The sequence below is a fragment of the Pristiophorus japonicus genome, chromosome 7 (assembly GCF_044704955.1).
Source record: "Pristiophorus japonicus isolate sPriJap1 chromosome 7, sPriJap1.hap1, whole genome shotgun sequence".
NCBI lineage: Eukaryota > Metazoa > Chordata > Chondrichthyes > Pristiophoridae > Pristiophorus > Pristiophorus japonicus.
This window is the reverse complement of record NC_091983.1, coordinates 211,565,928-211,590,147: the sequence shown is the minus strand read 5'-3', so window position 1 is coordinate 211,590,147 and position 24,220 is coordinate 211,565,928. Positions and strand designations below refer to the sequence as shown.

General features: G+C 47.0%; 1 protein-coding gene across 1 annotated transcript; it reads right to left on the bottom strand.

Moving 5' to 3' along the window:
* Positions 1 to 8,168: 8,168 nt before the first annotated feature.
* LOC139266934 (mitoregulin) lies at positions 8,169 to 20,258 on the bottom strand. The gene is made up of 2 exons (XM_070884569.1): positions 19,624 to 20,258; positions 8,169 to 10,576 (listed from the first exon to the last, which is right to left on the bottom strand). The coding sequence occupies exon 1, from the start codon at positions 19,989 to 19,991 to the stop codon at positions 19,689 to 19,691; it is 303 nt and encodes a 100-aa protein (XP_070740670.1). The 5' UTR covers positions 19,992 to 20,258; the 3' UTR covers positions 8,169 to 10,576; positions 19,624 to 19,688.
* Between the last annotated feature and the right edge of the window lie 3,962 nt (positions 20,259 to 24,220).

Below are 24,220 nucleotides of genomic sequence, written 5' to 3'. Positions count from 1 at the left end.
AGATGGTTGGGCCTAGGACACTGCCCTGAGGAGCACCTGCAGTGATGTCCTGGGGCTGGAAATGATTGACTCCCAACCACTACAACCATCTTCCTTTGTGCTAAGTATGACTCCAGCCAGTGAAGAGTTTTCTCCCCGATTCCTATTGACATCCGTTTTACTAGGGCTCCTTGATGCCATAGTCAGTCAAAATTCTCCCATGATGTCAAGGGCAGTCACTCTCACTGCACCTCTGGAATTCAGCTCTTTTGTCCATGTTTGGACCATGGCTGTAATAAGGTCTGTAGCCGAGTGGTCCTAGCAGAACCCAAACTGAGCATCGGTGAGCAGGTTATTGGTGAGTAAGTGCCGCTTGATAGTACTGTCAATAATACCTTCCATCACTTTGCTGCTGATTGAGAGTAGACAGATAGGGCAGTAATTTACCAGATTGGATTTGTCTTGCTTTTTGTAGACTGGACATACCTGGCAAGTTTTCCACATTGTCAGATAGATAGAAACATAGAAACATAGAAAATAGGTGCAGGAGTAGGCCATTCGGCCCTTCTAGCCTGCACCGCCATTCAATGAGTTCATGGCTGAACATTCAACTTCAGTACCCCATTCCTGCTTTCTCGCCATACCCCTTGATCCCCCTAGTAGTAAGGACCTCATCTAACTCCTTTTTGAATATATTTAGTGAATTGGCCTCAACAACTTTCTGTGGTAGAGAATTCCACAGGTTCACCACTCTCTGGGTGAAGAAGTTCCTCCGCATCTCGGTCCTAAATGGCTTACCCCTTATCCTTAGACTGTGACCCCTGGTTCTGGACTTCCCCAACATTGGGAACATTCTTCCTGCATCTAACCTGTCTAACCCCGTCAGAATTTTATATGTTTCTATGAGGTCCCCTCTCATTCTTCTGAACTCCAGTGAATACAAGCCCAGTTGATCCAGTCTTTCTTGATAGGTCAGTCCCGCCATCCCGGGAATCAGTCTGGTGAACCTTCGCTGCACTCCCTCAATAGCAAGAATGTCCTTCCTCAGGTTAGGAGACCAAAACTGTACACAATACTCCAGGTGTGGCCTCACCAATGCCCTGTACAACTGTAGCAACACCTCCCTGCCCCTGTACTCAAATCCCCTTGCTATGAAGGCCAACATGCCATTTGCTTTCTTAACCGCCTGCTGCACCTGCATGCCAACCTTCAATGACTGATGTACCATGACACCCAGGTCTCGCTGCACCTCCCCTTTTCCTAATCTGTCACCATTCAGATAATAGTCTGTCTCTCTGTTTTTACCACCAAAGTGGATAACCTCACATTTATCCACATTATACTTCATCTGCCATGCATTTGCCCACTCACCTAACCTATCCAAGTCGCTCTGCAGCCTCACAGCATCCTCCTCGCAGCTCACACTGCCACCCAACTTAGTGTCATCCGCAAATTTGGAGATACTACATTTAATCCCCTCTGTTGTAGCTGTACTGTTGTAGCTGTACTGGAACAGCTTGGCTAGAGGAGCGGCTAGTACTGGAGCATGTCTTCAGCACAACAGCTGGGATGTTGTTGGGGCCCATAGCCTTTGCTGTATCCAGTGCGCTCAACCTTTTCTTGATATCACCTGGAGTGAATCGTATTGGCTGGATTGGCTTCCATGATGGTGGGGTCCTCAGGAGGAGGCTGATATGGATCATCCACTCGGCACTTCTGGCTGAAGATTGTTTTTTGCATTTGCGTGCTGGGCTCTGCCATTGTTGAGGATGGGAATATTCATGGAGCCTACTCTTCCCGTCAGTTGTTTAGTTGTCTACCACCATTCACGACTGGATGTGGCAGGACTGCAGAGCTTTGATCTGTTCCGTTGATTGTGGGATCGCTTAGCTCTGTCTACAGCATGCATATAGTCCTGTGTTGCAGCTTCCCCAGGTTGGCACCTCATTTTTAGGTATGCCTGGTGCTGCTCCTGGCATACTCTTCTACACTTCTCATTGAACCAGGGTTGCTCACCTGGCTTGATGGTAGTGGTAAAGAGATATGCCGGGCCATGTGATTACAGATTGTGGTGGAATAAAATTCTGCTGCTGCTGATTGCCCACAGTACCTCATGGATGCCCAGTTTTGAGCTGCTAGATCTGTTCTGAATCTATCCCATTTAGCACGGTGTAGTGCCACACATGATAGTGTGCTCAGTGTGAAGACGGGACTTCATCTGCACAAGGACTGTGCGTGGATCACTGCTACCAATGCTGTCATGGACAGATGCATCTACAACAGGTAGATTGGTGAGGACGAGTTCAAGTAGGTTTTTCCCTCATGATGACAGCCATGTCCTTCAGGACGTTGCCAGCTCAGTCAATAGTGGTGCTACCAAGTCACTCTGGGTGATAAGACATTGAAGTCCCCACCGAGAGTACATTCTGTGACCTTGCAACTTTCAATGCCTCTCCAAGTGGCTTTCAACATGGAGGAGTACTGATTCATCAGCTGAGGGAGGGCAGTCGGTGATGATCAGCAGGAGGGTTCCTTGCCCCTACTTCAGCTGAAGCCATGAGACTTCACGGGGTCTGGAGTCAATGTTGAGAATGCCCAGGGCCACTCCCTCCCGACTGTATACCACCGTGTTGCCACCCCTGGTGGGTCTGTCCTGCCTGTGGGATAGGACATACCCAAGGATGGTGATGGAGGAATCTAGGACATTGGCTGAAAGGTACGATTCTGTGAGTATGATTGTGTCAGGCTGTTGCTTGACTAGTCTGCGGGACAGCTCTTCCAATTTTGGCACGCAGCCCCAGATGTTAGTGAGGAGGACTTTGCAGGGTCGACTGGGCTGGGTGTGCGAGTAGTTGAGCCACATGACCAGGAAAGGTCCTAGATTTGATCTCCAGTCTGTGCTTAACTCACATCCACTGAAATGCCAATTGCTATCAGTGCCCCTGGATCAAGATGTTGAAACTGGATACAATCCAGCAATCTGTTGGATCTGCACATACATCAAGTCATCATATCATTGGGCCAAGTTGTGATGCACACGCCACTTCCCAAACAGCCCTTCCTCCACCTTGCGAGTAGCCGGCGAGGTCCGGAGGTCGGGGAGCAGCGGGAGGTCAGGAGGTCGGCGAGCAGCGATGAGGTTCGGAGGTCTGCGAGGAGCAGAGATCGGCGAGCAGCGGGAGGCCTGGTGGTCAGCGAGGAGTGGAGGTCAGGAGCAGCGAGGGGAAGTAGTGTGGAACGGAGGACGAGGCCCAGGAGCAGCGCATCGAGGACCAGCAACGGGGTCGTGGCCTAGGGAAGGAGCAGCATGAACCAACAGCGAGGTCATAAGGCCTACACTGTGTCCTATGAATCCCAGGAAGAGAGGACCTGTGCAAAGGAGAAAGGAGGACAGTAGGAGTATGTGTGTGTATATGCACTAGACCTATGCAGCGGAGTCTGGTCTTCAGTCATCTTGGACCCCCTTGCCACTGGACCAGGACTTTGCTCTGTCAAGCCCCTGTGGTAGCTAGTGTGCAACGGCCACCCCACGCAAAATAATTCACACACAGGCATCTTTCACCTTTCAAAATGAAGTTTGGGACCTGGAACGTCTGGACCCTCATAGCCAACCCCAACAGCGATGTACCGGAACGCCGTACTGCTATCGTTGCTCGGAAGTTCAAGACGCTTCGACGTTGACATCGCCGCCCTAAGCAAGACCCAGCAAACAGGGGGAAGGCCAGCTCAAGGAACAAGGTGGAGGTTACGAAGATCGAAGCCTCCATGGGGTAGGCATCACCATAAAAAATGAACTAGTTGGCCATCTTAGAGACTCCCTTTGCAGGATAAACGAAAGCTTCATGAATCTTCAGCTCACCCTAGCCTAAAACCAGTGCGCTAGAGTCTTCATCTCATACGCCCCAACACTGGAAACCTTAGATGAGACCAAAGAAGAGTTCTACTCCAGCCTCGGACAATCCCTATCCCGAGTCCCAATAGGCGACAAACTGATCCTCCTGGGCGACTTTAACGCCAGAGTTGGAAAGGACACAGAGCTTAGGGGAGGTTTGATCGGCGTGATCGGCAGAGAGGGGGTAGGGAAAACCAATTCCTCCTGACGAAATGCTTAAAACATGGCCTTGTCATAACCAACACCCTGTTCTGTCAGAAAGACAAGTATAAGGCTTCGTGGCAGCAACCTCGCTTCAAACACTGGCACCTTCTAGACTAAGTCAACATCTGAGCGGGGTCCACAAGGAAGTGCGCATCACCCGCGCCATGACAGGAGCTGATGACTGCTGGATGGACCACCGTCTAATCTGCTCCATCATCATCAACGTAGCCCCAAAACAGCAACAGAAGCAATGCCGCAGGAAAATCAACACTGGAGCACTCTCAAGACCTTGCTAAGAAAGCCCTATTCAGCCCGCGCTTCACTGCCAATCTGATCACTCCCAGTGATGCAAAGATGCAGAACCTCCACAGCGCCTGGTCTGCCTTCAAGTCCTCCATAATTAGCACCTGTGAAGAGACGCTCGGTCACTCGACCAGAAAACACCAAGACTGGTTCAACGAGAATGACCAGGAGATCCAGGAACTAATAAGCCGCAAGCGCAAGGCATTCTTGAACTGGTAACAGCAACACAACTCGAGAGCAAGAAAGCAGCTCTAAAGATGTCTGACGGTCAAGGTCCAACAAAAAACTTGCGACCTAAAGAATAGATGGTGGGTGGAGAAAGTGCAGGAGATCCTGCAAATAGCCAACAACTACAACGTGCATGGATTCTTCAGCGTAGTCAAGACCACGTGCGACCCAAGCACCCAAGGCCCTAACCCACTGCTGGCCAAGAATGGAGAGGTACTCATCAAGGATAGAAAGGCAGTCAGTGCCCGCTGGAAGGAGCACTTCAAAGATCCAGTGAATAGAGACTCTGTCTTCGGCACGAGTGTCCGACGCCATCCCGCAGCATGCTACCTGCCACTATCTCAGCACAACCCCAGCCCGCCATGAGGTAGGCAACTGAAGAACAAGGTCGCAGGAGCAGATGGAATCCCCGCCAAAGCACTAAAACATGGAGGAGAAACACTATTGACGCGAATACATGATTCATCTCTCTCATTGGGAAGGAGAGAATGCCAAGGGATCGGAGATGCGATAATCGTGACTATCTTCAAGGGGACAAGTCCAATTGCGGTAACTGCAGCGGAGTTTCCCTGCTATCTGCCACAGGGAAAGACATCACAAGAATCCTCCTCAATCGCCTTCTCCCTCTGGTTGAAGAGCTCCTCCCAGAGTGCAATGCGTATTCCATCCACTAAGGGACACAATGAACATGATCTTCACCACGCGGCAAATCCAAGAGTAATACAGGGAACAGCACCAACCCCTATACATGGCCTTCTTTGACCTCACATAGGCCTTCAACACTGTCAACCGTGAGGGATTATGGAGTGTCCTCCTCAAATTCGGCTGCCCTCAAATGTTTGTCACCATCCTTCGCCTGCTCCACGATGACATGCAAGCCGTGATCCTGACCAACGAATCCACCACAGACCCAATTCACGTTCGGACCAGGGACAAGCAGGGCTGTGTCATCGCACCAACGCTCTTCTCGATCTTGCTGCAATGCTCCATCTCACTCTCAGCTGGAGTGGAGCTAATCTACAGAACAAACTGGAAACTGTTCAACCTCCATGCCAGATCCAAGGTCGTCTCATCCTCTTGTCACTGCATTACAGTACACAGATGACGCCTGCGTCTGCGCACACTCAAAAGAGGCTGAACTCCAAGCCGTCAGAACCTTCACCGAAGCATACGAGAGCATGGGACTTACACTAAACATCCATAAGACAAAGGCCCTCTACCAACCTGCCCCCAGGTTATCAAAATCCACGACGAAGCCTTGGACAATGTGGACCATTTTCCATACTTCGGGAGCTATCACCAAGGGCAGACATCGACGACGAAGTCCAACACCACCTTTAGTGTGCCAGTGTAGCCTTCGGTCGCCTGAGGAAGAGAGAGTGCTTAAATACCAGGACCGAGTCCAGCACCAAGCTCATGGTCTACAGAGCTGTAGTGATTCCCGCCCTCCTCTATGCTTCAGAGACATGAACTATATACAGCAGGCATCTCAAAGTACTGGAGAAGTACCACCAACGCTGCCTCCGCAAGATCCTGCAAATCCATTGGCAGGATAGGTGCACCGACAGTGTGCTCTCTCAGGCCAACATCCCCAGCATCGAAGCATTGACCACGCTCGATCAGCTCCGATGGATGGGTCACATCGTCCACATGCCCGATACGAGACTCCCAAAACAAGCGCTCTACTCGGAGCTCCGACACGGCTAGCGAGCCCCAGATGGGCAGAGGAAACGCTTCAAGGACACCCTCATAGCTTCCTTGAGAAAAAATACAACATTCCCACCAGCACCTGGGAATGGCTGGCCCAAGACCGCTCAAAGTGGAGGAAAAGCATCCGGGAAGGTGCCGAACAACTTGCATCTTCACCGGAAGAAAGCTGAAGCCAAGCGTAAACAGCCAAAGGAGAACATGGCAACCCAGGCACCTCACCTACCCGTTCCTTCAACCACCATCTGCCTCACCTGTGACAGAGACTGTAGGTCCCGCATTGGACTGATCAGTCACCCGAGAACTCATTTTTAATGTGGAAGCAAGTCATCCTCAACTCCGAGGGACTGCCTGCCTAAGAAGCCTGGCAGCACTCAGTCCATGCCATATATGCCAATCTAGAAGACTAGCAAAAACTAAGCAACTGCTTTAAAAAAAAAGCTTCTCCCATAAAGCTGGCAACTCCAGAATGGCTCTAATTATAAGCATATGGCATTCCTAGCAACATTCCTTTACTTGTATGAGAGGAGAAAACATAACTACATGAAACACTGAAAGAGAAAGGCAAATGTTGAAGGCAGAAAATGTTGAGACATATTTGGGGCATTTTCTAATATTTTGACATTTTCAGTGAATGGGGTAACAAATAATCTATTACTGAGGGAAAGCAGCCGAGCACACCTGATCATTAGCCTTCTGGAAAGAAGACATGCATCAACGTTGGTTGACGGCAGGACTGGGCTCTTCCATGATTCCAATTAACCACTCCCAGTTAAATAGCCAGCTGCAATCACCGTATATGCTCACACATGAAGATTGGTCTCTTGGGCGAGATACCAGGGAATGACTGGCACCCATATCCCAGCACGGGTCAGTGTTGTAGTGGAGACTGAACAGAAGGAAGTAACCCATATGACCTTATCCTCATTTTCCTACGTGTTGTAGACACATGTCCATGATAGCATTGGTTGGTGATAAAGGCTTGTCTCCAACACGAGGACATTATCCATTGTATAGTGCAGCTCTGTGATCGCCGAGCCTCCCACCACCAATACTCTGAAGGTTACCAGTGACCAGAAGCTGAAATGAAGCATATCGATTCATGGAGCAGAGGACCATGGGCCAGCTCTTTGAAAGAGCTATCCAATTAGTTCCACTCCCCTGCTTTTTCTCCATAGCCCTGCAAATTTTTCCTTTAAGCATATATCCAATTCTCTTTTGAAAATTACTATTAAATTCACTTCCACCGCACTTTCAGGCAGTGCATTCCAGATCATACTCGCTGCATTAAACCCCCCCCCCCCCCGCCAAAGGTGATTTACTTTAATGTGTCCTCTGGTTACTGAATCTTGCCAGTGGAAAACACTTTCTCCTTAACTACTCTGTCAAAGCTCTTTAGAATGTTAAATACCTATTAAATCTCCCTTAACCTCTGTTCCAAGAACAATCCCATCTTCTCCAGATAACTGAAATCCCTCTTCCCTGTACTTTCTAGCAGATTGATGAAAAATAAGAACCATTGGCTGATTATCCCTCGCGAACCTAGATCCAGAATAGTCCAAGTCCTAGTTATGAAATCACTGAGGCTACTGTCAGAAATTACTTACAAGTAAAAAAGCAAAAAACTGCAGATGCTGGAAATGAAACAAAATGCTGGAAACGTGTTTCAGATCAGTCAGTATCTGTAGAAAGAACAGACAAGTTAATGCTTCGGGTGTGAAGCTTTTTTCAAAACAGGCTTTGAACAAGGGTGCGCATCCAAAATGTTAACTTGGCTGTTCTCTCTGCAGGTGTTGATTGACCCGCTGTGTGTTTCCAGAAAATAAAGACCTGTATGGAAAAATTGAATAATGTGTGACAAGTACAAATGACCAGCCTTTATTAAAAAAAAGTTCTGTATTGATGACAGATGGGTGCACCTGGAGTCACCTGCAGCATGTGCCATTTCTTCACATTTGCTAGTGTTCCATGCAGTACATTTGCACAACTCACAGCCCTGATAATACTTGGTACTGAATTCAGAACACCGAAAAATCTCACACCAATCCTTTGCTGGGGAGAATGAAAAACTTGTGCACCAGTGTAAATTGACTCAAAAAACAGTATAAACAGGATCGACCAGTGCAAAATGTGCCAACAGAACCCGACAGAAAAAAATAAAATATTTGGGGGCTCATCACTCCAAATCTATGCTAGAATTCTTATAGTATGGCTGGAGTTAGGCCAGAATCAGTACATATAATACCTCTGCTAATACAGGCAAGACAACATCATAAGAACATAAGAATTAGGAACAGGAGTAGGCCATCTTGCCCCTCGAGTCTGCTCCGCCATTCAAAAAGATCATGGCTGATCTGGCCGTGGTCTCAGCTCCACTTACCCGCCCGCTCCCCATAACCCTTAATTCCCTTATTGGTTAAAAATTTTTCTATCTGTGATTTGAATACATTCAATGAGCTAGCCTCAACTGCTTCCCTGGGCAGAGAATTCTACAGATTCACAACCCTCTGGGAGAAGAAATTCCTTCTCAACTCGGTTTTAAATTGGCTCCCCTGTATTTTGAGGCTGTGCCCCCTAGTTCTAGTCTCCCCGACCAGTGGAAACAACCTCTCTGCCTCTATCTTGTCTATCCCTTTCATGATTTTAAATGTTTCTATAAGATCACCCCTCATCCTTCTGAACTCCAACGAGTAAAGACCCAGTCTACTCAATCTATCATCATAAGGTAACCCCCTCATCTCCGGAATCAGCCTAGTGAATCGTCTCTGTACCCCCTCCAAAGCTAGTATATCCTTCCTTAAGTAAGGTGACCAAAACTGCATGCAGTACTTCAGGTGCGGCCTCACCAATACCCTGTACAGTTGCAGAAGGACCTCCCTGCATTTGTACTCCATCCCTCTTGCAATGAAGGCCAACATTCCATTCGCCTTCCTGATTAACTGCTGTACCTGCAAACTAACTTTTTGGGATTCATGCACAAGGACCCCCAGGTCCCTCTGCATCGCAGCATGTTGTAATTTCTCCCCATTCAAATAATATTCCCTTTTACTGTTTTTTTCCCCCAAGGTAGATGACCTCACATTTTCCTACATTGTATTCCATCTGCCAAACCTTAGCCCATTCGCTTAACCTATCTAAATCTCTTTGCAGCCTCTCTGTGTCCTCTACACAACCCGCTTCCCCACTAATCTTTGTGTCATCTGCAAATGTTGTTACACTACACTCTGTCCCCTCCTCCAGGTCATCTATGTATATTTCACCCCATCATGCCAGTGCTGATGCTAGCTCCACATCGGAGATATCTACTTCAATCTCATTTTCCTGCCTCCTTTCATATTTCTATTTTTCAATTGCTTATCTAATTTCCTCTTAAATGTTGTAATTGACTCAGCTTACAGTAACGTTTTCCATAGGCCCAACACCTCTGTCTGACAAATTCCTAATTCCCACTTTATGCTTCTAGTACTAATTCTAAGTTTTTGTCCCACTGGTTACCAATGTACTTCCAAGTAGAAATAACTTTTCATTATTTACTCTTTCAAACATTTTCATTTGCACGGTTCACAATGAACACTCAGTTCCTCCCTCAAAAATGAATGAACCAGCTTTGAATACAACTCTAGTTTAGGGCAAAGTTTCTCCTTGAAGACAGAAAGCAAAAGGTTCAGTACAGTATTCCCCTTCAAGCCATTCCAATGCTCATCACTAAAAAGTACTTACTGTAGGGCTATGTACCAGGAGTGGTATTTATTGTAGAAGAGTTCCAAGATAAATTTATTTTCAACTATAAACCTTTTCTTCAACTATAGACCAATTGGGATGAAGTACTTAAAAACCAAATCTCTGTACTCAATTTTATTTGATAGAAAGTACCGTTTAAAGAGATAAAAAAGTTATCTAGGAATTCACCCAAGGATATGTATTTGCCATTACTGGTACATACCCCTATAGCTTTTGTATGAGAAACAGTGGCTTGGTTAAGATGCAGAAATTATCCTGAAATTACAGGTAGTTTCACGTTCTATGTATAAAATAAAAAGCAACATAAGCAGCAAGTCAGCTTCTTCAGTAAAACAGTCAGCTTTCTGTATAAACGTTTCACGAATCATAAGATAAACCAGGCATCTTTTGCTCTAGGAAATGTATTGTAAATCAAGGTTGCTGCTCCAGCTAGTTGCTTCAGGACAGCGGATTCTTTTGGTATCTTCACAGCCACTATCAGCATCCCAAGTCCTAATTTCTGTGTGTCATTGGCCTATTTGCCTAAAGAAAGAATGACAACAGTAAGGAGGAAAATTATAACTTTGTAACACATTAAATACAAAGAAACATGCTAACTTTAACTTAAAATTTGTGAACGCTCTGCCCTAGCAAAGAATAGTAAAAATGATCCATGCTTTGCACTTGTCTTTCAAAGGGGATCCTTTATTATAAATTGTTTTAATTCTCTTTTTCTGTTGAGAAATATTGTTTTAACACAAGGAGAGGAAATATAAACTAAAGGGTACAATCCTAAAGGGGGTGCATGAACGGAGAGACTTAGGGGTATATGTGCACAAATCGTTGAAGGTGGCAGGGCAAGTTGAGAAAGCAGTTAGAAAAGCTTACGGGGTCCCATGCTTTAGGAATAGAGTACAAAAGCGTGGAAATTATGAACATGTATAAAACACTGATTCGGCCTCAACTGGATTATTGTGTCCAATTCTGGGCATGCACTTTAGGAAGGATGTGAAGGCCTTACTTAGAGAGGGTGCAGAAAAGATTCCAGGGATGAGGGACTTCAGTTACGGGGATAGACTGGAGAAGCTGGGGTTGTTCTCCTTGGAGCAGAGATGGTTGAGAGGAGATTTGATAGAAGTGTTCAAAATCATGAGGGGTCTGGACAGAGTAGATAGAGAGAGAAACTGTTCCCATTGGCAGAAGGGTCGAGAACTGGAGGACACAGATTTAAGGTGATTGGCAAAAGAAACAAGGAGGCGGTAAATGAAAAAAAAACTTTTTTTAATGCAGCAAGTGATTCGGATCTGGAACTCACTGCCTGAAAGGGTGGTGGAGGCAGATTCAATCGTGGCTTTCAAACGGGAGTTGGATAAGTACCGGAAGGAAAAAAAAATTACAGGGCTATGGGGAAAGGGCGAAGTAGTGGGACTAGTTGAAGTGTTCTTGCAATGAGCCGGCACGGGCTCGACGGGTCAAATGGCCTCCTTCCATGCTGTAACCATTCTATAACAGTACTCAGAAGCCTACGAAATTCTACTTTGGCTTCTTATGGATGAAGTCCACAAAATGGTTGGTGACGAGAATTTAGTGAAACACGGCATGGATTGGAACTGGAAGTTACCTGCCAGCCGCCTTTGCAGAATATAATGGGTGGTGTAAAGGAGAACAAATATTGGGGAGCAAAAATCAGTATAATTAGAACATTATATAAAGTAACAGATGCTGTGGAGGAAGTTAAAGAACAAACTGGCATCCATATTAATTCAGGTGATTGATACTAGCATTATAAAAATCTGACATATTCATGGAAAACATAAACGCTCACTGAAATATGAATGTCGACAAAAGTAAAGTGGAATTGGGAGTCCAGATGAACAACAAACCCTTTTATGGTTACTGGATAATGCACAGAATCTTCACTACACCTCCCCTCACTTTGGAAAACTGTTCATATTCACCACACCAGTTACTTTTTGTAAAAGGTTCAACTGTTAAAATCGCTTTATTTGTGGACAGATATTTACAGAACTGAGCAGTAAAAGTGACATGTGGAAATTGGTTACAAACAGCGGTCTAGACCCAGTCAATAAAGGGTTAAGCAGACAGACCAGCCAGCTGATAGGTTTTGAAAACTTCCTTCCTTGAAGACCCTGGCATAAAACAAAAACTTTGCACAGAGAGATGATAGCACTGATTTCTTGGTGAATCAACAGAATGCAGTCTTTGCAAGATTCATTCAGGTAAATATCTGCAGAGTCATGTTCTGTCCCCAATTCTCACTAGCCAGAACAAACAAAGCTGGCAACCCTGAAACACACATATATATATGTTAGTTGTTCTTGGGATATGGGCGACAGTCAAGGCAGCATTTATTGTCCATTCCCAATTGCCCTGACATTAGGAGTCAACTACATAGAGTGGGGTTGGAGTCACATGTAGGCCAGCCAGGTGAGGTTGGGTGTGGCAGCTTCCCTTCCCTGAAGGGTATTAGTGATCTCGTGTTTTTACAAAAATCTGGTAGATTTTGGTGCTAGCCCAGAAAATCACAAGGCACCTTACAATCAATGGATTAATTTGAAAGCGCAATAAATCACTCATTAGGTAGGTGAACACAGCAACCAATTTGCACAGAGCAAATGAATGAACGACCAGATAATCTATTCTTAGTGGAAATGCACCCACTATTAGGGCCTGGGGGGGGGGGGGGGGGGGGGAAAGAGAAGAGTGAAGGGTGGCAGCAGGTGGCCAGGGGGAATTTGTTCAGGGAGAGCTCCCGAGGCTAGGGAGTTATCATCCCGTCCGCCATCTTGAAAGTATATCCCATATCCCCCTAAAATCTGTGCTACAGGAGCAACTACCTCAGCCTACTGCCCATCCCCCAACCATGCCTGCTCACCCTTATCATTGAGCGGTGAACTTACCTTCCAGATCGACCTTCCTGCTACCAAGCCTTTCGCTCCCCACTAGACGTGGCCGACTCAGCTGCTTCACCCGATCCCCGACGGCGTCCGGTGAGTCTCCGACCACAGGTGTGGGCCCTATCTTCTCCCTCCGTCCTTGCACTCGGACCTCCCTCCCTCGGGCGATGTCTGAGCCTTCCTTCATCCCTCGGGCTACTGGGCCCAATCAACCACAGAGCCCCTGGCGAGCACGTGCTGTGCACAATGGCAGCGGCCACTGTGACCGCTCCTCCTTCCACGAAGTGAACCTCTGGCCATCCAAATGCCTACCCTCAATCAGGAGCTAAAAACCGGGGAGAGGGAAGCAGTACCTCAAATCTCTCACCCCCACTTCCCACGCCTAAGATCTCTCACCAAAGGGCGCTGCTCAGCTGCTGAGCTTACGGCTTGCATCCCACCTTAGGCAGCAAGGCCCATACAGCAGAGCCTGGTCTCCAGTCGTCTTGGACCCCCTTTATCTGCTAAGCCATGTGATAGCCGGTGTGCATCGGCCACCCCAAGTTAAAAGAACCCACGCACAGGCATCTTCCACCCTTCAAAATGAAGTTCTGGACCTGGAACGTCAGGACCCTCATGGACAACCCCAACAGCGACAGACCGGAATGTTGCACCGCCATCGTTGCCCAGGAACTCAGACACTTCGGTCTTTGACATCACCGCCCTAAGAGAGGCCTGGGGCTCAGGGAAAGGCCAGCTCAAAGAACAAGGTGGTGGTTACACCTTCTTCTGGAAAGGCAAACCAGAAGAACGCCGCCTCCATGGAGTTGGCTTTGCCATCAAGAATGAGCTGGTGGGCCATCTCAGAGACTTCCCCTGCGGGATAAGCGAACGTCTCATAACTCTCCGGCTCAGCCGAGCCCAGAACCAGTGCGCCACAGTCATCAGAACAAAGAGGAATTCTGCTCCAGCCTCGAACAATCCCTGTCCCGAGTCCCTACGGATGACAAACTGATCCTCCTCTGTGACTTCAACGCCAGAGTCGGTAAGGACACAGACCTCTGGGGGTGGTGTGATCGGCAGAGAGGGGGGTTAGTGAAAACCAACTCCAGCAGTACCCTGCTCCTGACAAAACGCCTGGAACATAACCTTGTCATCACTAACACCTTGTTCCACCAGAGGGACAAGTACAAGTACAAGGCCTCATGGCAACACCCTCGCTCCAAGCACTGGCACCTGCTAAATGACGTCATCATCTGAGCAAGGGACCACAAGGACATGCGCATCACCCGCTCCATGACAGGAGCCGACGACTGTTGGATGGACCACCACCTAATCAGCTCTGTCATTATCAATATAGCCCCAAAAACAGCGATGGCAACAGAAACAATGCCGCAGAAAAATCAACGCCGGGGCCACTCAAAGACCCAGCTAAGAGAGCCCTATGCAGCCAGCGCCTCAGTGCCAACCCTCGATGACCCCAAGATGCAGAGTGCCCACAGCGCCTGGTCTGCCCTCAAGGCCTCCATAATCAGCGCTTGTGAAGAGACGCTCACTCAACTAGGAAACCCCAAGACGAGAACGACCACGAGATCTAGGAGCTAATAAGCCGCAAGCGCAAGGCATTTCTGAACTTAAGCAGCAACCCAATTCGGAAGCAGCTTTACAGGCGGCTGAAGGCCGTGGTCCAACAAAAAACCCGTGATCTAAAGAATAGATGGTGGGTGGAGAAGGCACAGGAGATCCAGCAGCTGGCCGACAGCCATGATGTGCGAGGATTCTTCACTGGAGTTAAATCCACCTACGGCCCAAGCACCCAAGGTCCCACCCCACTGCTGGTCAAGAACAGGGAGGCACCCATTAAGGACACGAGGCAGTCAGGGTCAGTTTGGGCCACGGAAGGAGCACTTCTAAGATCTCAACAGAGACTCTGCCTTCGACACGAGAGTCCTCGACTCCATCCCGCAGCATGCTACCCGCCACCATCTCGGCAAAACCCCAGCCCTGCATGAGGTAGAAAAGGCCATCCATCAGTTCAAGAGCAACAAGGCATCAGGAGCAGATGGAATCCCCAATGAGGCACTAAAGTATGGCGGAGATGCATTATTGGCACGAATGCATGACCTCATCTCTCTTATCTGGAAGGAGAGCATGCCAGGAGATTTCAGAGATGCCGTAATCGTGACCATCTTCAAAAAAAGGGGACAAGTCGGACTGCGGCAACTACAGAGGAATCTCCCTGCTGTCGGCCACTGGGAAAGTCATCGCAAGAATTCTCCTGAACCGTCTCCCTGCGGCTGAAGAGCTCCTCCCAGAGTCACAATGCGGATTCCGTCCACTAAGGGGTATAATGGACATGATCTTAACTGCGCGACAACTTCCAGAGAAATGCAGGGAACAGCATCGACCCTTGTACATGGCCTTCGACCTTACAAAGGCACTTGTCACCATCAACCGTGAGGGATTATGGAGCGCCCTCCTCAGTTTCGGCTGCCCCCAGAAGTTTGTCACCATCCTCCGCCTGCTCCACAACGACATGCAAGCCGTGATCCTGACCAATGGATCCACCACAGACCCAATTCATGTCCGGACTGGGGTCAAGCAGGGATGTGTCATCGCACCAATGCTCTTTTTCCTTGCTTCAATGCTCCATCTCACTCTCAACAAGCTGGAGTGGAACTAAACTATTGAACCAATGGGAACCTGCTCAACCTTCGTCGCCTCCAGGCTAGATCCAAGGTCATCCCATCCTCTGTCATTGAACTACAGTACGCGGACGACACTTGTGTTGGCACACAGAGGCCGAACTCTAAGCCATCGTCAATATCTTCACAAAGCGTACGAAAGCATGGACCTTACATTAAACATCCATAAAACAAAGGTACTCCATCACCCTGACCCCACCACACAGCACTGTCCCCCGGTCATCAAAATCCACAGCACGGCCTTGGACAACTTTCCATGCCTCAGAAGCCTACTATCAGCAAGCGCAGACAGCGATGATGAGATCCAACACTGCCTCCAGTGTGTCAGCACAGCCTTCAGTCACCTGAGGAAGTGTGTGTTTGAAGACCAGGACCTCATATCTGGCACCAAGCTCATGGTCTGCAGGGCAGTAGTGATACCCGCCCTCCTACATGGCTCAGAGACGTAGACCATATACATTGGACACCTCAAAGCGCTCGAGAAGTACCACCAGCACTGCCTCCACAAGATCCTGCAAATCCCCTGGGAGGGTAGACACACCAACGTCAGTATTCTCGCTCAGGCCAACATCCCCAGCATCGAAGCACTGACCACACTCAACCAGCTCTGTTGGGCAGGCCACATCGTCTGCATGCCCGACACGAGACTCCCAAAGCAAGTGCTCTACTCGGAACTCCTACATGGCAATCGAGCCCCAAGTGAGCAGAGGAAACATTAGAGGCATCAAGGGGTATAGGGAGAAAGCGGGAATATGGTGCTGAGATAGAGGATCAGCAATGATCAAACTGAATAGCAGTGGAGGCTCGAAGGGACGAATGGCCTATCACTGCTCCTATTTTCGATGTTACAAGTACACCATCAAAGCCTCCTTGATAAAGTGCAACATCCCCTCCGGGAATCCCTAGCTCAAGAGTGCCTAAGTGGAGGAAGAGCATCTGGGAGGGCGCTAAGCACCTCAAGTCTCGTCACCGAGAGCATGCAGAAACCAAACGCAGACATCGGAAGGAGTGTGCGGAAATCCAGACTACCCACCCACCCTTTCCTTCAACGACTGTCTGTCCCACCTGTGACAGAGAGTGTACAGTCACCTTAGGATTCACTTTGAGAGTGGAAACATAGAAACATAGAAAATAGGTGCAGGAGTAGGCCATTCGGCCCTTCTAGCCTGCACCGCCATTCAATGAGTTCATGGCTGAACATACAACTTCAGTACCCCATTCCTGCTTTCTCACCATACCCCTTGATCCCCCTAGTAGTAAGGACCTCATCTAACTCCTTTTTGAATATATTTAGTGAAATGGCCTCAACAACTTTCTGTGGTAGAGAATTCCACAGGTTCACCACTCTCTGGGTGAAGAAATTCCTCCTCATCTCGGTCCTAAATGGCTTACCCCTTATCCTTAGACTGTGTCCCCTGGTTCTGGACTTCCACAACATTGGGAACATTCTTCCTGCATCTAACCTGTCTAACCCCGTCAGAATTTTAAAGGTTTCTATGAGGTCCCCTCTCATTCTTCTGAACTCCAGTGAATACAAGCCCAGTTGATCCAGTCTTTCTTGATAGGTCAGTCCCGCCATCCCGGGAATCAATCTGGTGAACCTTCGCTGCACTCCCTCAATAGCAAGAATGTCCTTCCTCAGGTTAGGAGACCAAAACTGTACACAATACTCCAGGTGTGGCCTCACCAAGGCCCTGTACAACTGTAGCAACACCTCCCTGCCCCTATACTCAAATCCTCTCGCTATGAAGGCCAACATGCCATTTGCTTTCTTAACCGCCTGCTGTACCTGCATGCCAACCTTCAATGACTGATGTACCATGACACCCAGGTCTCGTTGCACCTCCCCTTTTCCTAATCTGTCACCATTCAGATAATAGTCTGTCTCTCTGTTTTTACCACCAAAGTGGATAACCTCACATTTATCCACATTATACTTCATCTGCCATGCATTTGCCCACTCACCTAACCTATCCAAGTCACTCTGCAGCCTCATAGCATCCTCCTCGCAGCTCACACTGCCACCCAACTTAGTGTCATCCGCAAATTTGGAGATACTACATTTAATCCCCTCGTCTAAATCATTAATATACAGTGTAAACAGCTGGGACCCCAGCACAGAACCTTGCGGTACCCCACTAGTCACTGCCTGCCATTCTGAAAAGTCCCCATTTACTCCTACTCTTTGCTTCCTGTCTGACAACCAGTTCTCAATCCATGTTAGCACACTACCCCCAATCCCATGTGCTTTAACTTTGCACATTAATCTCTTGTCGAAAGCCTTCTGAAAGTCCAAATATAACACATCAACTGGTTCTCCCTTGTCCACTCTACTGGAAACATCCTCAAAAATTTCCAGAAGATTTGTCAAGCATGATTTCCCTTTCACAAATCCATGCTGACTTGGACCCATCATATCACCTCTTTCCAAATGCACTGCTATGACATCCTTAATAATTGATTCCATCATTTTACCCACTACCGATGTCAGGCTGACCGGTCTATAATTCCCTGTTATCTCTCTCCCTCCTTTTTTAAAAAGTGGGGTTACATTGGCTACCCTCCACTCCATAGGAACTGATCCAGAGTCAATGGAATGTTGGAAAATGACTGTCAATGCATCCACTATTTCCAAGGCCACCTCCTTAAGTACTCTGGGATGCAGCCCATCAGGCCCTGGGGATTTATCGGCCTTCAATCCCATCAATTTCCCCAACACAATTTCCCGACTAATAAGGATTTCCCTCAGTTCCTCCTTCTTACTAGACCCTCCGACCCCTTTTATATCCGGAAGGTTGTTTGTGTCCTCCTCAGTGAATACCGAACCAAAGTACTTGTTCAATTGGTCCGCCATTTCTTTGTTCCCCGTTATGACTTCCCCTGATTCTGACTGCAGGGGACCTACGTTTGTCTTTACTAACCTTTTTCTCTTTACATATCTATAGAAGCTTTTGCAATCCGTCTTAATGTTCCCTGCAAGCTTCTTCTCGTACTCCATTTTCCCTGCCCTAATCAAACCCTTTGTCCTCCTCTGCTGAGTTCTAAATTTCTCCCAGTCCCCAGGTTCGCTGGTATTTCTGGCCAATTTGTATGCCACTTCCTTGGCTTTAATACTATCCCTGATTTCCCTTGATAGCCACGGTTGAGCCACCTTCCCTTTTTTATTTTTACACCAGACAGGAATGTACAATTGTTGTAGTTCATCCATGCAGTCTCTAAATGTCTGCCATTGCCCATCCACAGTCAACCCCTTCAGTATCATTCGCCAATCTATCCTAGCCAATTCACGCCTCATACCTTCAAAGTTACCCTTCTTTAAGTCTGCCTCGATTTCAAGAGACTGCCTGTGATGATGATGTTGTTCTTGGTGGTATGAGTTGAGGAAAAAATGCTAGTCTAACACCTGGTGAACTCCATGCTCTTCAAATACAGCCACAGGCAGATTTTACATCTACATGGGCAGGCAAGAAGCGGGACTTGTTTTTAAACACGTCATCCAAAAGACTGCACCTTCCACAATACATCACTTCCTCAGTGCTGCACTTAAGCATCAGCCGAGGTTATCTGCTCAAGTCCATAGTGAGACTCGAACTCAAACTTCTGACTCCTGCAACTCACATTTTCTTTTGCCAGCACTCTGAAAGGTTGACCATCTCTGGTTTCGTTAGAAGGAAATGTGCCAGGTGTATTAAATATGAACGATATTAATGCAAATATTACAGCATGGCTCCTGCAATATTGTAATGTCTTTCTTAAAATATTTTCACAATGCAATATAAATTCCACTAAATTAGGTAGTAATCACGTCCCTTAACAAATACACTTGTTTTCAGCAGCTGCAAAACAGTTTAGCAAGGAGAAAATCCTAACTACTGAGAAGGTTTATAGTCCTATAATTGTAAGAATACGTAAACAGCGTGTATTAGCAACTACAGAGCGCCACACAGGGGCCAGCGGTCAGATATAACCCCACCAGTTGCCTGCTCACATTGAACGAGAAGCGAAGAAGTCCGCCCCTTGCCCCTGCGGATCAGAGGTTTTTTAACGTGTCCTTTAAGCCAAGTCCAGTTTCTTTTGCGTCTCCACCAGTTTCGACTGCAGCCGCCTCTTCCTCCAGTCCAGGAACCTCCTCCTCAGTATGTTGGCCTGCCAGCCGACGATGACCCCTGAAGTGAAGGACAGGACGATAGCCAGCTGCAGCGTCCTCTCCGACACTTCGGCCATGTTCACCTCGGCGCGGGGCAGGTGGCAGCGCGCACGCGCCGTCCGGGCCACGTTCCACAGCCCGAGCAGCTGAGGGGGGGGGGCGGGTGGAGGAAACGCTGCTCTCAGCCTGGCCGGGGCACAACCAACCATCTGAAAATAGCAAAAGCACTGTTCAAAATAGTGCTTTGTTTGCAAGGGGCAAATATATTTCTGGTGTGTCTGTTTCTTGTACTGAAACTAGGGTTGGAAGCATTCCTGGAGATTTAACCAGGTCACGTCCTGAGCACATGACCTCTGCAAAGGTTGCTGCTTTTACTTTTTTTTTAAATAAAGGTTGGGTCTCCTAGAGTCGGGCATCTTTGTGGTTTCATACCAGCAGCTGCTGTGCGAGAAGTTCCGAGAACCAGGATCGTTGGGACTGCCAACTCTGTTTGGAGGCATTTCTGAAGGTTTGATCATGTGACATTCTGCCCACGTGATGCTTTGTCACATGACAGCTGACCACGTGATGCCTTCCTCTGTAACATTTGATTACATGACTTCTTCCAATGTTACTGCATTTACTTTATAAATGTTGGGTCCCCTGTGGTCTACCATTTCAAAATTAGCCCAATTCCAAATTGTTGGACTGACAGGAGTTGTCAACGTACAATTTTACTTTCTCCTCAAAAACTTTCTTCCTTCAACACAGCATAGGGCAGGAACCACTTAGACTGGACTCTGTCAAAAATAAAATTTGATTATCCTCTTAAACTTCAGAAACAGCAACTCATATTAATTGATCTTATCAATTCCAATTCCAGAAACAAAGAATGTACAGGCTTGGTGGTTTTTCAGCAGAGACAGAAGTGCTTTAATTACAATTGGAAGTCCCTCCATACATCATCAGCCAGTGCCAGCTTGCATCACCCAGCTTAATAGTAATTTTTTTTAAACTTTGCAAATGAAAAGTAACCAAACTCCATGTTACAATTTTAAAAGGTCTTTCTCCCTTTAAAACTTGCACAAAGATCCTACCAAACTTTTTTTTTCCATTCTTAGGAATTGAAAATTGGTTAAAACAACAGAAATCATTAGTAACATTACTATTAACTCTAAACACTCTGTAACAATCCAACTACAAGATGTCTCCAGATTGCCATAAAGATAGCAGTAGATCCTTTTATCATTCACTTTTTCTTCCCGGTCACTTTCTTTTGACCACAGTCACTCACAAGATTAAAGGCTGCTGCCAGTTTGCGAACTGCTGTCACATTCTAGTACCACCAAGATGATTAAACAATCAGAATCACCAGAGGCAATTGAATACCCAGTCAGAAATTACATTGAAGTGAAAAGCAAAAATGACAAAAGCTGCGAGAAATCTGAACCAAAAGTAGAAAGTGCTGGAAAAATGCACTAGATCAGTCAGTATATGTGGAGCGAATAGACAAGGTAATGTTTTGGGTGTGGACTCAATTTCAAAACTGGTTTTCAAGGAGGGTGTGCATCCAAAATGTTAACGTGCCTCTTCTCAAATGGTATAAACAGGAACAACCAGTGCAAAATGTGCCAATAGAACTCAATAGAAAAAATAAATAGATATTCCAAATCTCTGGTAGCATTCTGGGCATGGCTGGAGTTAGGCCAGAAATAGTGCATGCAATACTTGCGGTAATACAAGCTAGACAACATCATAGACGATTCATCTCAGACAGAGGCCATTCGGCCCATTACGCCTCTGCTGCTGCTAGCTCATCAGAGTTATCTACCTGAATCCCATTTTCCCGCTCTTTCCTCTGTTTATTTTTCTTCTCCTTCAAAAAGTATAAAGTGATTCAAGAAAGAGGAGTGACAATATGAACTAAATGGTTCAATTTTGCAGGAAAAAAGAGACCTGGGAGTGTACGTACACAAGTCTTTGAAGACAGGACAAGTTGAGAAGGCTGTTAAAAAGGCATAGGAAATCTTTGGCTTTATAAATAGAGGCTTAGAGCACAAAATCAAGGAAGTTATCAGGAGTACAGTAGTATAGTGGTAATGTTACTGGATTAGTAATTTAGAGGTCTGAACTAATGATCCAGAAGCGTGAGTTCAAATTCCATCACGGCAGCTGGGGAATTTAAATTCAGTTAATTAAATTAATCTGGGATTAAAAAGTAGTATCAGTAATGGTGAACATGAAACCCATGTGGTTAATTAATGTCCTTTAGGGAGGGAAAACTGCCGCGCTTACCCGGTCTGGCCTATATGTGACTCCAGACCCACTGCAATGTAGTTAACTCTTAACTGCCCTCTGAAATGGCCTAGAAAGCCACTCAGTTGATCAAAACCGTTCCGAAAAATAATAAGAATAAAAACGGACAGACCACCCAGCACCGATCTCGGCACTGGCTTCAGATACGACGACAAAGGCACATCCAGCCCAGTTGACCCTGCAAAGTCCTCCTCACTAACATCTGCTACTTGTGCCAAAATTTTGAGAGCTTTCCCACAGACTAGTTAAACAACAGCCTGACATAGTCATACTCAAAGAATCAGACCTTACAGCCAATGTCCAAGGTCGACCGACCTGAAAAATTTCTACGAAAGTACCTGGTGGTCCCAGCGGAGTGTGGGATTCCGGTGGGGAGGCCCTCTCTTCCTGCGCTGCGAAGCGCGCTCCCATCCTCCTGGTTCCCACGCAGAAGGTGCAGTCATGTGTGACTGCACAAACAATCAGGTACAGTATTCCACAGCTTTCTCATTAATAGCAATGAGAACTCCATATCTACGAGTGCTATTAATGAGGAAAAAAACAAACACACTAAACACCATAATAAAAAATAAAAAAACACACCTCACGTAATAAAAGCCTTAAAAAATATGTATTTTCCAATATTTTTTTAAGTTTTGTAATTAGGGTTAAAAATAAACTTACTGTAGTGGGCAGGTGTTTTTAAAAGGTGTTTTTAAAGTTTTATTGTTTATGTTTTAAATGTGTTTTAAAACTCTTATGCCTGTAAAAGTAGGCTATGCGCCTGCTTTTATCATGCGCAAGAGTTTTGAGGACATTTGCTGGGCAAGATATGGGTAAATCCCGCAACATTGCCTTACAAATGTCCTCCCTCCTGATATGCGTTGGATCTGTCCAGCTCCAGCTTGACAAATTGGAAAAGCAGACTTTCAGCGCATGCGCATTGTGCGCTGAAAACCGGCTTTTGCGATGCTTTCCCGGGTCCATCAACACTCAGTACGGACCTGCGAAGGCTGGGATTTCTAGGCCATTGACAGGCTGGTGAAATGGGCAGACACGTGACAGATGAATTTTAAAGCAGAAAAATGGAAAGTGATACATGTTGTGTATCTGTAAAGCACGCACTCCCATGTTCCTCCACCAGGGAGCGCATCCCTTGAAGCACTGTATATAAGCCGGCCTCTAAGGCCTGTTCCTCACTCTGGAGTGTCTTAGCAAAGACAGAGGTCACTGTTTTTTTAACCTCCCTTTGTGCAGGCTCATCTGTGTTAGGAACACAACAGCTGGCGACGAGTATACGAATCCAACGCAAAGATGCAGCAAACTGTGGGCATCCTGGAGAAGTTCTCGGAGGGTGAGGACTGGGAAGCCTATGTTGAACAGCTAGACCAGTACTTTGCAGCCAACGAGCTGGACAGAGAAGGAAGCGCTGCAAAAAGGAGAACGGTCCTCCTCACGGTCTGCCGGGCACCGACCTACAGCCTCATGAAGAATCTTCTGGCTCCAGTGAAACCCACAGATAAGTCGTATGAGGAGCTGTGTACACTGGGTCAGGAGCATCTTAACCCGAGGGAGAGCGTGCTGATGGCGAGGTATCGGTTCAACACGTGCCAGCGATCTGAAGGTCAGGAACTGGCGAGCTACGTCGCCGAGCTAAGGCGACTTGCAGGACAATGTGGATGGCTACCTGGAGCAAATGCTCAGAGACTTTTTTTTACTGGACATTGGCCAGGAGACCATCCTACGAAAACTTTTGACTGGAGAGACACCGACCCTCAGTAAAGCCATTGCGATAGCACAGGCAGTTATGTCCAACAGTGATAACACCAAACAAAGCTCTCAGCACACAAGTGCTAGCAATGTTCATAAATTAACTGGAACTGTGTTTGCGAGCAGAAATGTACAGGGCAGAAACCATGAGTCTGCAACTGCCAGCAGGCCTCAGGTGACCTAGATGACTCAGAGTCCGCAACAAAGAATGAATGGAAGGCAATTCACACCTTGTTGGTGTTGTGGAGGCTTCCATTCAGCCGATTCATGCTGCTTCAAAGGGTATGTTTGCAAGAATTGTGGAACAATGGGGCACCTCCAACGAGCTTCCAGATGAGCTGCAAGCTCTGCAAAACCTGCTAACCACCACGTGGCAGAGAAAAATCGGTCCATA

Coding starts and splice junctions, on each gene's coding strand:
- LOC139266934 (XM_070884569.1), bottom strand. CDS start 19,991: ATGGTTGGTTGTGCCCCGGCCAGGCTGAGAGCAGCGTTTCCTCCACCC.